The sequence below is a fragment of the Sardina pilchardus genome, chromosome 21, assembly GCF_963854185.1.
Source record: "Sardina pilchardus chromosome 21, fSarPil1.1, whole genome shotgun sequence".
In the NCBI taxonomy this organism is placed as follows: domain Eukaryota; kingdom Metazoa; phylum Chordata; class Actinopteri; order Clupeiformes; family Clupeidae; genus Sardina; species Sardina pilchardus.
Window position 1 is genome coordinate 14461859 of NC_085014.1, and position 15000 is coordinate 14476858.

Sequence of the window (15000 nt, forward strand, 5' to 3'; positions counted from 1 at the left end):
CTCTCTATCTTCCCCATTCTCTTGCTCTCTTTCTCTCACTCTCTCTATCTTCCCCATTCTCTCTCTCTCTCTCTCTCTCTCTCTCTCTGGCCCTCTTTCTCTCATTCTCTCTGCAGCATTTTCTCAGTAAGTGCTTGCTATAGCACATGTGACCTGTTGTTATCTTTTTTTTCTGCGCCTCCTCCGTGAAATTGCCAGCTGTAGTAGGAGCGATGGCGAGATTTTTCTTCATCGATTTAAATAAGGAACCGGTGCCGATTCGTCTTCTCGTGGCCTCCGCTGGGAGACAGGGCTTTGATTATGTGTGGTGTTCTCTCCGAGACACAAGGTCACTGAACCAACAAACGGAACAACGGAGGGGGGGAAAAAAGCTTAAGGGTGGCAGTCTTGAGCAGGTGCATATTCATAACAGTAGCAGAAATGTGTGTAGCATTCATACACCTGAGGTAGAGCTGAAAACAATGTGTATAACCACACAACCCTCTTGCTGTTGTTTTCTTCCCAATGTGAGTCATTCATGCTTCGTGTTTACCACTCACCAGGGCCTGGAAGAAGGTCTGGTAACATTTTACTTGAAGGCACATAAGCATGACGTGACACTGTCATGAACACATGAACCCTAACCCTGACTTTACTAACCCTAACTCTAAATGACAGAAGCATTACAGTATGTCATGAACATTTATGACTTGTTTTTTAATGTTTACGACACGTTCATGACAATGTCATGTCACTCTTATGTAGATACCTTCAAGAAATTGTGACCGAACCGAAGGTCTTAACAAAACCTGAATCCTGTAGTGTTAGTTGTTGTGTATGTAGCAGAATCAAAGCAGTCACAGGAAAAGATCATCTATAACTTTCTTTGCTCAACTTCTTCACGCATGGTTCTCCCTCTCTACTTCGTACGTATGGTATTGACTAACATAGGTGGCATAGCGCCACTCACTGGGCAGGAGGTGTATTGCATTATACCACATTACTGAAACAGTAATAGCGCCAGCCTGTCGCAACTAAGCAGTATATAGGTTAGCAATGGCAAACCGTGTTCCTCCTATTCATGGTTTCATCCGGTCCCTAATAATTCAAGCAGCTAGATTATGAATGCGGACTCTATGGTGCTCGATTAATACACATGTGGAAAGGAACCTGATGAAACCCATGAATTACTGGGTTACTGGTAGAGTAACTGTTGCTAGCTAGAAGTGCTAGTAACCGAAAGATTATGAGATTGATATCCAGGGAACATACATGATTTGATGACTGTCTGCACTGTAAGGACCTTTGGATGAAAGCATCTGTTAAATGAATGTATAAAAATTGTTGAAGTGCTGTCATGCAGGCCTGTAGAAACCACCCTTTGAACGCATCTTCACCTCTTGTACTGGGAGCCAGGTGTGGCACTGTTCAGGAGTGATCCCGTTCTGGGGCACGTTTCTCCCAAAACTATAGTTGCTAAGTAATTTAGCACTTTGTTGGTTGCAATGCAATTTCCCATTAGCAACCAGCTAAGTTGCTAACAGGTTAGTAACTATGGTTTAGGGAAACGCACCCCAGAGGTGCGTTCAAGTTCACCGAACTTAGGCGAACATAGGCGAACGTTCGCAAACAGTATTCCGTTAGCCTTGAGTTTTTGGCAAATGTTTGCTAACAATCGCAAACAGTCTGAGGAGGTGGTGCGCCGCGAACATACAGTGGAACTGGACGTGAGTTTGACGAACGCAACAATGCAATTATTGTTAGAATGGAAGGTTAACACCAAATCGTTCAAATTTAACAGTTCAAAGAAAACATGTTCACCTCGAACATTCGCCTATGTTTGCGAATTTGAACGCACCTCAGGTGTGATCATGTCCAGGTGGGGTCATGTCCAAGTGGGGTCCTGTATAGGTATGGTGCTGTCCAGGTGCGGTCCTCTCCTGGCTAGTAAACCAACACCTTGCACACTCTCATCAGGCTACTGTGTCTTCCTCCCAGCACTGAGCAGTGATGTCACGCTGGGCAGGGATCAATCGCTCTGCGTTCGGGCAGGTCATCAGTTACCGGCCTTGACAGCTGCTCCAGTCAATAAACCCCCTGTGAGACTGTTGCCTCGCCTGCAAACGGCTCGACCTGGGCCACCATGTGGCCTTGAGCAATGCGTAAAACACACACACACACACACACACACACACACACACACACACACACACACACAAACACACACACGCAACCCTTTTCCATAAGATTTTCCGTCAAAGTAACTCTTATCGATTTAATTTGGAGTGACACAAGAAGTGTCAAAACGATTCTACCTAATTAAAATTATGTCATAAAGCCCTACATTTTTCTGACGCACTAGTAGGTTTTCACTAATGTATCGAATTAGTAGAGAATGGAACATTGTGCTGGAGTGTGTGACAAACAAGCTACAAACCGCCAGACACAATATTCAAATTTTTACACTAACACCATACATTCCTTCTTATATTGCTTCAAACTTTTTTCAGAATTTTCATGTCAACTTAACTCTCGCTAAACCACCTCTGCCGAGCAAGTAACTTAGACCTTACAAGGATATGTCTTTTTCCATCATGTGTGTTACACTAACTTTTTGATGCGCATCATTTTTAAGCAAATTATCTTTTGGAGGGAAAAAGGGTTAGAGACACTCAACGTTTGCAATGAGTTCACATTCTATTAATTTGAGTGCCCAATAGTACTAACAGGTCAATGACAGAGTGAGATTGTTTATCTGAATTACAGTTTGCTTTTGTAGCTGATGTTCACAAAGTATTAGGTTTGTTTTGTTTTCAGAAAAGACTTGCCACAACTGCACCGAGACGATATATAGTCTGGCCGATATTATCGAACAGTTGTACCTGGCAAAGCACTGGACAGTACACTGGGACAAAGGAAAAGCCTTGTTGTGTGGGAGTCGCAAAACACAGAGCATGGAAGCAGTGTGTTTGGGATGATAGATATCTCTTTGGGGTCCGGACAAAGCAACATCAATTTGTAGAACGTTGGCTGCTGTCGTGAGAGCAACAGCTTGTAAAGGACTTTGTTCCAGTCAATTATCATAACGATGATTAGATTGAGCACCACCTCAGCTGAACGGCCATTGTCTCTGACCGGTCATTCTTCCTGTTGGGTTGAGCTCAGTGGTCCATCCCTGGGCTGAATGCACACACACACACACACACACACTCACACACACACACACACATCTTGTTCTGAGATGTGATCCGTGGCGCACACACACACACACACACACACACACACACACACACATCTTTTTCTGAGATGTGGTCCCTCGAGGCACATGTTCAAATGTTTGACCTCCCTTGATGGCAGGTCTCAGAGAGCAGTAATGGCTTTTTTTCACTCATCCATTAATGATGGATTGCAGTTTAGTATCGAAGTCTTATGCTCTGAAAAGGCCTCAGTTAATTTGGACTGAAATGAATTCAAGACTCCGTAATTCTGCTTCATTGTTCTGTTTGTCTTCCATTTTCATGGAGAAAACATTGCCACTATATTCATCATCTTTTTTCACAGAGAATTGTAATATGAATTTCTGTAGAGCAGAAAGAGAAGTTTTTACTGCACAATGACATGGTCTTTATCTACTTCAGTATATCCTGAACCATATCAGTCATGATGCATTCCCTGTGGTGCATCTAATGAGAACTGTTGTTGGCAAATTGAAAAAATAATGAACTTCTCATACACGGTAATTTCGAATTTATATAAGCATAAAGAAAAACAAATAGAGCCATTTCTTACCCTGGATCTATGTGACAAAGGTGTGTTGTGTGTTTGTATGAGTGTTTGTTGTTGTTGTTGTTGTTGTTGTTGTTGTTTCATATACATTCACTTCTTTCATTGCAGTGTGTTAGAGGGTGTTGTGCCAACAATATTAATGAAGCTACTTCGACAATGATTTACTACAGCAGCTACAGGTTGTGCTTTGTGAAGGCCCCTGGTGAATGTGACAACATCCCACCTCCTCTTTAATACAAAAATCTGCGTCATTCAAAGCCACAGAGAATTCTAACCATTTTGACAGCACTTCTCGTGCCTTTCGCTCTCAGTGAACTATACAATTTTCACTCCAACCCCCCCCCCCTCCCCCCACCCCCCCAAAAAAGAATTAATTAATTAAATTAAGAACAAGGCGTGGGCTGTCGCCGTATCAAATGGTTTACAAAGGGAAAGTCCTTTCTCATTAATCTCCCATGACAGTAGCCTAGCCACAGTGTCAGCCGAATCTTACTCACTCACACTGTGGTCCCTCTCTAATCCGTTGGGTCTTAAGAGGATTTGCCCATTCATGCAGCATTATTATTTCTTCTGCTCTGTCCTCTGTCATATCACACACACACACACACACACACACAGAGAGAGAGAGAGAAAGAGAGAGAGACACACACACACACACACACACACACGGGAGTGTAAATGTCTTGATGGCAGCGCCAGATACTTAAGACTCTGCTGACATGATGAATCTTGCTAATGTGAAAACTCATTTTTAATGAAGCCCCATGTCCAATTACGGGCTGCTAATTTGCTAGGCTAGAAAATCAATGGACTACTCGGTAGCGTCGCACAAGACAAAATGGAACTCGAGAGTTTGGGGAGAAGTTACAGGAAAACATTTATCACCTATTTCCCCGCCCCCTCATAGGTTAGGAATTGTCAAGTGGCTGTGACATCATGTCTTGTGTCTCCTGCGTATGGAAACCTAAATGCATTCTGAAAGTTTCAACCAAATCTGTGATCTCGGTTGTGGGTTACTTCCTCATTTCCCACCATAAAATGTAGCCATGACAACAATCAGCTGGGCTCCCTCAACAAATCAATGCTCTCCATACATTAGCTAAAATTCCATTGGTTTCCTTGGCTACAATTCCAGAAGACTATTAGCATTATAATCTGATAATCCATTATCATACATGAAACAGTGAGTCTCAAAGGAAAGACAAAAGGGATTGTTTGTTGACTGCACTGACTTCCTCTTTTTCTGTCCAGGTTCCCCTTATACGTGAACTCTTGAGTTATATTAAAACTTCCTCTTTTAGGCTACAACACTCATAACTAGTCAAGCAGCATTTGTTTTCTCAGATGTTTTCTGAGCATCAGCGACAGCAGAGGACTAGACTGCGATAGTTTTAGTGTGACCAGCCCTTGAATCAACACAGACCTCTCCAGAAGCTGCCATGGATGGAAGTTTGCTGCCATACTTATCCGATGGCGAGTCTCCTCCCAAAGAGAGCTCTTCATCTCTAAATTCACACCCGGAGGTTTCTCTTCCCAGTGGGTACGTACAGATTTTCTTTGCTCACAGCGTTTGTCTGAGTAAAGTAACTCTTAAATGACGTCAGCTCGTTTAGTGTTGAATGCTAAATGACAATTATGAGTTGTTCATCATAGCCTAACTGATAAAAGCATAAACTTGGCTGGGCTGTGTGTGCATGTAACTTTTGACTATTATGACTGATTTTCAAAAATTAGGTACCTTTGGAATCCTGTCACTGAAGCCAAGTTCAGTTGGAAACATGCATTTAGCACTGTGAAATTTCTATTATTATATTATAAGTCGTGTAAAAAAAGACTCACGCTGTCACATATTTTTAAAGCCAATCCTTGTCAATCCATGTGCATACAGGTCCGCACTGTCACATCATTTTTTGAAGCCAATCAAACATGTCAAACAAATCTTTGTAGATCCGCTATAGACCATGTACATGACCTGTATACACATTGGGTTGGATGGGATGATATTTGGTAACATCCTAGCAGCCATACTAATTACCCTAGCAACACCCTGGCAACTATGCTAATTTCCCTAGCAAAAGCCTACAGTAGCAATTGCCACTATAATAGCAACCACCATTACAACCAGCATGATAATCCTAGCAACCAACATAGTAACTGCTTAATATATGCGTTTTGGCTTATTGGATGTTGCGTTAATGGTGATAACTTTTGATCCGTGTGCCTGATTTCCAAAAAAAAGAGGTACTGTTGCGCCTGATCAAACCCACTCTTGCAGTTCCTCGGATATGCAAATCTAGTTGGTTGTGATGTCTCTCTCAAACCCATTTGCAAATATGTTTCATAATAATGATCTGTATCAATGTATAATGTTGATATGTTACTTTTTTACTACATTTTAGTGCCACCATGATCAATGGCTTTCCATATAACTTGATATGTGAAATTGAGATAGAAATAGACTGGGGGAAATGGTTGTCCCCTATAATGACATGGCCTGACCTTCATATTTCACTCATAAGATGTTTTACTGGCCGCAGTAAATCACAGAAATAATGCCTCTTGGTTTATATAAATATATATATATCCTTTAAATGCAAGGCGATTGGAAACTAGAGCATTTTTAAAGAAGTACAAAGTCCCATTAATCATTTTGAGTTGCCTGCACATCTTTAATTGAATTCTCATGTTTCATTTGGAAGAGTTTTTTGTTTGCTTCTTATTTCAGTAATATAGATGTGTTGGATCATTATGTTTTCAATACAGTTCTTTATGGCTTTGGATAACTGCATGGATAGAGATGCTGAGTTGATTGATAGTCTTGAATGAGTCTTTTCTTTAAAAGTTACAGGTCACTCATTTGGGTCTGAGACCTTATCAGTATTTCACCCTGTTTTGGCACCTCCATTTCAGAGTGATGTATTATTCTGGTAAATCCCTTTCACAGCCTGTGGAAATGAGAATATTATTTCCTGTTTCCTCCACTGAGGAGACAATAAATTTCAACGGGCATAGATTAGAGAAATGCTAAAATATGATGCATTCTGTGTCATTCTAAGGCTCCCTGGGGGAAAATAAATAACAGATTTGAAACGTTCTCAAAAATTTGGGTTACTATTTTTGAAACTGCGCTCACCATCTATAGGGGAAGTGTGATGCTTTGGGAGCGGAACTGGTGTGTAAGGGTGGAGGCCCAGGCCCTCCCCAGGAGGGAGACGGTACCGTCTCAGTGGTGGGAGGGGGTTAGTCAGCTCTGAAGCACCTGATCATGGTCTCCATGGACAATGCCTGGATTTCCCCATGTGGCTATAGATGGGCAAAATATGTGCAGTGTTTATTGGTCAGGAGACACATTCAGGAGTTGTTGTGTATGATCATAAACAATTATAATAACCATCATTTGATATGAGTAGAAATATGTATACTGTAGGGTAATAATACAGCCCAACAACCTCAGAAAATAATTCCCACCAAGGTGGTAACAAAGCCACCAAGCTCTATGAAGTTGCAGTTACACCACAAAGTGCTTTATTTTCATCATTTATCTCATGTCTCATGTTATGATTGGGACATTTCAGGCCTAGGCCCACCTGTAGGGATTGGCCTATTTAACGGCACATTCACAACACAAGAACTTGCAATTCGATTCAATTACATAGTTTGATGAAAGAGTTCTTTCTTTTTGGTAATGCAATGACGTCACTGTTATGGGCAGTGCAGCTTTGGAAAAAATACAGTTGTGACATCTGGGCAGAGACAGAGAACGTTGCTTTGAACATCAAAACTCATTTAGTAGTTTAACCAGCAAAGAAATGTGTTGAGTCTATTGACTGAAAAATATTTCCACACACAAACCTGTGCATTGCCAAGTTATGAAGCAAGCAAGTTTTCAGATTTTTAAGAAAGTATTATTCCAACAACAACTGCCAACAATCAATGAGTCTCACACCAGAATCTTTTGACATGTCACAATTGCCACAGTTTAGTTCAATTTGCTGTAATAAACCCTTCTGTTTGAGGTATAGTTAGATGCAATAGCTCTTTAGTTTGCCAGTGTAATGGTGTCTCTAGAAAGGAGAACTTTGTGCATTGTGGTGCATAGAATAACAGGTGTGCATCCGTGACCCGGATGCCACAGTGGGCTAAAGGAGAACAGAAAGTACAAAGCTACGGCGTTGTGGCTAGAATGGCACGGTTGTTTTGATTTCTCTCCGCTTCGTTGAATAAATTAAGTGATCTTGCATGACAGAATAGCAAGTTCTCCCCGGATTTTCTCCGGACATAATAAAAACATAGAGAAACAAATTAAGACATACTGAAAAATACTGCATTGTGTCTTCAGCATAAAATGTGTTGGGGGTTTTTCACGGGCATTAAATTCCTACATGCTCTGGCCTGCCATCAGCGCAAATAAAACTCATTTAGTGGTTGACTGACTGTCCCAATCACCTCCTTGGATTGTGTGCATTTAGATGGACAGCCCCATAAATGCATATTCAGTACGCCCATGTCTCCACACAGACACAAGAGCGATGTTGCAACACCTTTTAAAAAATCTGACAATCACTTTATAATGTCAGAACAGGGTTTTTGACACTGCCTACCTATGGAAAATCCTTGGAACTTCCCCCATAGAAAAGTATTGCACCACAGACTCTTCTGTACAGCAGAATTTGAATGACAGGCCTGGCAAAACAGCGCAATCCTTTCTTGTGTGAGGGACATATTAAGCACCACAAAGTAATGCTTTTAGAACTGTGTTGAAATACGGGCAATAAAATCATTCATAAATATTTATCACATTCATAAATTAGTGCATTGCAGTAGCTGTTTCTCTTGTGTCTTGTACATTTATACAAGAGCTAAAATGTTTACTATGCACACTATGAAGCAACAAGGTTCACACTTGAACCATTTTTCCACAGCACCACATTATCATGTAGTGAATTCCAGCCAAATGGCACTTACGCCAAATCAATTCCTTTTTTAGTCACATCATGTTTAACCTGCAAACAAATGTGTTGATTGAAAAATCTTTCCACATGTCAACACCCTGTTAAATTAGAAACTGAGCTATTCAACAGGAAAGCAATTTTTCATAATGGATTTTGTTTTATTTATTCAAACAGCAGCTGTCTCTGTTCCAAAATAGTTGTCACACCAGGATGTTGAAACACCTTCTCCTGCTCAGTAGCGTCACACTGTGTGAGTGAATCATGCAACCATAATATATATATATATTATACTGTTTATTCAGATGCCATTTATGATGTCCCCCGATAAGCGAAATTATTTTCTTTATTGCCACCTCGGATGCAGTGCTGCACATAATCTGTGACAGTGAATTACAACGGCAGCGGCCTTGGCAGAATAGCGTTCCTCAGAGAAGTTGCGCCCTCGCATATATTCGAGAAACCATTTCCAAACTTCAGACGTCGTAAAACGGTTTACGATCTGCTTGGCTTGGTGGTCGCCGCAATGCATAAAGTTAGTACACCGCAAGGACGTCCGAAAACAGTGACCACATCTCGGCAGGCCGGTTATTATTTGGAAAATATTACATGATGATATGTGGCTCGGCATCAGTGACCATGATTGATTTATCTCCTATTTAGACATTTTGAACCATGACCTTGTGATCGACCCTGATAACAGACTGACTCTGAACTCGGGCAGATCCTAGGCAGAATCTACGGTAATGCCGGTCTAGAATTAATTATGTTTCAGTAGGGCATCCCCACAGCAATAAAACATTTATTGTAATAAGCCAGAAAGTGCAACTTTTCAGACGGATTGAACTTTATGAATGATATATTTTTAAAAAAAATACATTACGATTGATTTCCTCTCTCACACTTTCAGCTTGACCGTCTCGACACTTCCGAATAATGAATCGAATTCTTTGATCTTCAGCTTACCATTACATTTCCAAAAGTCTAACTACTTTGTTTAAACCACCGGCAAAGTGAACTCTTTTAAAGTGAATGTGATAACAATGAGTATATAAACTCCGTCTGGACTCTGGACATATGTATGGGCCATATGCTAAAGCCCTGTGGTTAACCGGCCGGTCCAGGTCTCCGAAGGCGGCCGACTCGCTCCGAGAGTTCCGAGTCTTGGCTGACTCAGGCCCAGTCTGGGCGGGCTGGGCAGCTGCCGGCCGGGCGGCTTTGGTGTGCTGCCGACTGAGGAGAGGCCACATGCTGTGTCCTCCCCCGATTACCACGGTCCACCCAGCGTGCCGGTCCCTCTGCGCCTTTTAAACGGCACTTTCGCTCCGGGCTGAAGGACTGGGGGAGCGCTCCAACAAGATTTCACTCAACACTTTGGGTCATTTGGGCACCCCGCTCTCTCTCGAACGCTTACTCTCTCTTTCTGTAACTCTCTAACTCTCTCTCTCTCTAACTCTCTTTCTCTAACTCTCTCTCTCTTTCTCTCTAACTCTATCTATCTCTAATTCTCTCTCTCTCTAATTTTCTCTCTCTCTCTCTCTCCCTCTCCCTCTTTTCCGCTCTCCATGCATTTCCCCACTGTGCCTATCTGAGGCCTGGGGGAGAGATTGCTGTGTGTTCCTGTTTGTAGGGCTTGCTGCACATTTCGGCGTGAATTGGAGTGGAGACGAGCAGAGAGCATGGCTTGTCAGGAGATTAGCCCGGCTGTTGGAGTGGGGCTGTGGATGGTGATGGGGGTGGTGATGGAGGATTGGGGCATGTTAGGTGGAAGGGGGGGGGGGGGGGTGGCAGAAGGCAGGTTGTGATCTCTTTGTTGCAAGGTTGAGAGTGAAGTGATTTTTCAGAGGCGTAGCAGCGGGGTGGGGGTTGAAGGAGTGTGGCTGATAAAGAGAGAGGCTTATCTGTCTTCGTCCGTCCCTGCCACCAGACTCCTTTCACCTGACCTGAATGTTGGGGGAAGTTCACAAAGGCCGCTCAGAGGAACAGTCATTTCCATAAATTATGCCCCACTGCGTAACACTGTGTTGATTCCGGGGCCGCGTGGAAAAGAACATCACTGTCTGCTAAACCTCAAACACCCAGGGTTTCAAAATCATGCTGCGCTTACAATGTACAGAATTACTAACAGACGGAAAAATGTATTTAGCCGCAGGTCTTGTCAAAAGGTAGCTAAATTATTATGTTTAGATAATGTGTAGAAATTCATGTCTAATTACAGCATACACTATATAACAACGCTCTTGTTACTTTCTATTCCTTCACTCCATGCATGCCTTGGGTTAGAATTTGTGATGAGGCTATTTTGTTTTTCAGAGTGACTAGTGGCAGCTAGTTTCCTTTAAGTTTAATTCCGGGGCTCTTTAGAACACTAAAGACTGGGAGTAGGAGGAATCAGCAAATGACTGCCGTGCCGGGGGGTCGGAATCAGGTGCTCCACAGCGCCCCCTACGGTTGCTTAACTCACCAAACTTACAGATAACTGACATCAGATCAGTGGCTAGCATGGAATAAAGTTTTCAGCTCATCTGTTTAGCACATCCCCTTTGACTTGCACTTCACCCGGCGTATTGGTGTTTAGCGGCCTGGTGGCGGCCGCCGCTTTGGCTCCATAATGGGATTCATCATGTCAAATGAAGGGTATTAGTCTGCACTGGCAGCCTCATCAGGCCGCTCTTCATCAGGCGATTGCAACAGTAATGCGAACCTAATGCCTCCATGCGCACACACATGCATGCGCGCGCGCACACACACACACACACACACACACACACACACACACACACACACACACAGCATTAACACCATACAGACACACACACACACACACACACACACACAAACAGCATTAACACACCACACACATACACATAAATACACACACACACAGCACTAACCCAACACACATGCACACACACACACACACTAATGCCTCCATGCACAGCTGCGTGAGCACAACCTCTGGATTTTGTGATAGGCTCTTAATTGCTTGATTTGATTCCCTCGATTGAATTTAATCAACCGGCCGTGAGTCCTAATGGAATTTGGTTCATTTGAGAAGCGCATGTGTGTGTGTCTTTGTGTGTGTGTGTGTGTGTGTGTGTGTGTTTGTGTGGGTTAACCATCAAGAAGTATTAGCACTGGAATCAGTCATGCTTTGCTGAATGAAGGGCTGCAATGTGAAGAGCTCAATGAGATGTCAAGGTCTGCCTCAGTGGCAGCGGAAGACTGGCATGATTGCCAAGATGGCATCTCCACAGGAGCCAATCACGGATTATTGTATGTGAGACGATGAAGGGTCATGCTTCGCGTTAAATAACGAATGATGAGTCACAACGAGGTCTGAATAGCTGAATAGTGACCTATTTTCTTCTTGTGTGTGTCTGTTTGTGTGTGTGTGTGTGTGTGTGTGTTGTCTGTGTGTGTGTCTGTGTGTGTGTGTGTGTGTGTGTGTGTGTGTGTATGTGTGTGTGTGTGTGTGTGTGTGTGTGTGTGTGTGTGTGTGTGTGTGTGTATGTGATGTGATGTCAGGCTGGAAGAGGAGCAGAGAGAGAAAGAGGAGGAAGAGGAGGAGGCAGATGCGGAGGAGGAGGAGGAGGAGGAAGAGGAGGTGCGGAGCGAGCACCTCCTCTCAACTGAGGAGCAGGTGACGCTCATCACCGACAGCATGTCCGTGACGTCGGCCGACGAGGAGAAGCTGCAGCTGCTCAACAAGAACATGGAGCTGCGCAGAATCAACAAGGAGGTGAGACTACACACTACCAAATGCAAAGTAAAATCACCAGGAGAGAGATCAAATAAAAATACAGTTTAAAGGCAAACGTAAAGACCAGCACACCAAAGAGCTATATATATATATATATAGCTATATATATTTATATATATACAGTGTGGAGCACATGTATTTGATACCATGCTAAAACAGGAATATAAAATCATCATTTGATAATTGATCTTAATGCCTTAATTCAAAAAATGAGTAGAAATTAGACCGCCAAGGACACCAATTTTCTTTGTGATTGAAGAATGTATCGTAAATAAATAAATGTTTTCCTTAAATGCTAAGGGAAGGAAGTATTTGACCCCTTATGTAACCCTATGGGAATTTAACACATAGGGTTAACATAGGGGCAGGCAGATTTTTATTTTTAAAGGCCAGCTATTTCATGGATCCAGGATATTATGCATCCTGATAAAGTTCCCTTGGCTTTTGGAATTAAAATAGCCCCACATCATCACATACCCTTCACCATAGCTAGAGATTGGCATGGTGCTTTTTCCAGTAGGCCTATTAGCCTGATTGATTTGCATTAATGAGCATCAAACAGGCTAATAGGCCTACTGGAAAAAGCACCATGCCAAGGACAGGGGTTCATTCACAGCCACATAACCCCACAACCCTCTCCATACTAAACCAATAAGGATGCGAGTTCATTCACAGCCACACAACCCCTTCTGTACTATATTAACAAAGAGTTAAGGTTACACACTATAAAGAAAAGGTATTGCACACTGCCATACTAGCGTCTCCACACTCAAAAGAGTTGCAAACACTCAAGCATTTGGTGTGAGAGGTGTTCTGTCTCGCACTAGTGAGAAGGGGGGAAAAAATCCATTGATTTTAATACATCACATGCCAAAAAATACTCCAGTCTTTGTCAATCTCACTCCGAGCCAGCCTTCAGAGTTGTCAGCTCTGAATCAGGAAGTAGTCTGGCTAGACATTGCATTCTCAAGTCTGCTACGCAGTGAACTTGGTGAAAGTTACTTATATGATGTGAAAATGTTTAAAATATGTAACAACAATACTTTGGTAGACATAACGTGGCATAACGTGGCATGGGGGAATTTTAGTTATTACCTGTTTACACAGGCCTTGTGTGGATGTCAATCCCCAGATGAATCCTTCTATTTTAGCCTTTGCTTCTTTGTGCTGTAGTTGCTAACCTAGCATATGCTCTGGCCTTACGTAAAAGGATCTCTGACTTGCTTGTGGATGTCATCGTGCAAGCTGTCTCTGTACTGTATGTGTTCTTTAAGCACCACTGAACATAGACTGCACACAATCTGTCTCCATTTACAGTGTTTATGTATCATTGCACAAAGACCACTCAATCTGTCTCTTTATGCAGTAGTACTAGGGATTAATCCACTCTGCGTGTGGTCCTCCTGTGTACAGTCTGTCGCTATGCTTCATGAACATTTGGTGAAATATGTTTTCTCAACAGCTGACAGGCATTATTTTCAGTGATGATAGTCAGTATATTTCCACGTCACTTGTTATGCTCAAGGCATAACATAACATATTTTTTGTTATGCTCAAGCCATAACAAGAGAGAGTCTTTATAACAGTGTAATTTAGTAGGAAGTGGCCTATTGCTGAAGGACCATGTGCTTCGTAGGGTCACAGAGTGAAGCAAAGAAATATGACCTTGGAGACGGAATAGGCTGAGGACACAAGGTTATCCTACAATAGCAGATTGCTTTACAATAGCAGGTGATGCTTATAGCAATAAGTTTAACACAGAATAATACCTGATAATTGGAACGTGTCTGATGAATCGGCATTATGTAAATTCAGTTTGAGTCATTCCAAAGGTGAGTCATTTGAGTTTGAGTCATTCCAAATGTGTATCTGATGAGGGTGGGAGAGAATGAGAGACAGAGAGTGCTTCTGTGTGTGTGTGTGTGTGTGTGTGTGTGTGTGTGTGTGTGTAGTGTCTGTGTGTGTGCACATGGGTGTGTGTGCATGCGCGCGTGTGTGTGTGCGCGTGTGTGTATGAATATGTGTGTGCGTCTGTGTGTGTGTGCTTGTGTGTGTGTATGAGTATGTGTGTGAGCAATTTCTCCTCATCTTTCCTCACCTCACCGTGGTTCCAATCTGCCACGATGGGCTGTCATTGTTAACCAGACGGGCCGCGGTGTTTGGACAGAGGGACATAAAGAGCGCCCTCAAACACTAGCGCCGTCCATGGCTCCAGACTGCACTCATCAAAACCCCATTTATTTGTTCACTGCGAAAGGAAGAATACTGCTGTCTCTGTTTACGGCCTGCCCACATCAATGCTCGACACGCGCAGGAGCTGAATGAGAGGAAGTGAGAGAGAGAGAGAGAGAGAGAGAGAGGGAAGAAGGAGAAGTGAGTTAGAGAGAGAGAGAGAGAGAGAGAGAGGGTGAGAGGGAAGGAAAAAGAGAGATAGGAAGTGAGTTAGAGAGAGAGGGAGATAGAGAGGGAAGGAGAGAGATGGAGAAGAAGTGACTTAGAGAGAGAGGGAGGGAGGGAGAGAGG

The 15000-nt window shown here is 42.8% G+C and overlaps 1 protein-coding gene across 1 annotated transcript in view; it reads left to right on the plus strand.

Annotated features, from left to right (window-relative positions):
• The first annotated feature begins 5099 nt into the window (after positions 1–5099).
• Positions 5100–15000, plus strand: part of si:ch211-153b23.7 (trichohyalin) — a 16505-nt gene continuing 6604 nt past the window's right edge. The window contains exons 1-2 of the mRNA XM_062524611.1: positions 5100–5305; positions 12243–12456. Of these exons, the coding sequence (XP_062380595.1) occupies positions 5205–5305; positions 12243–12456 (315 nt within the window). The 5' untranslated portion in view covers positions 5100–5204. The remainder of the gene's footprint in view (positions 5306–12242; positions 12457–15000) is intronic.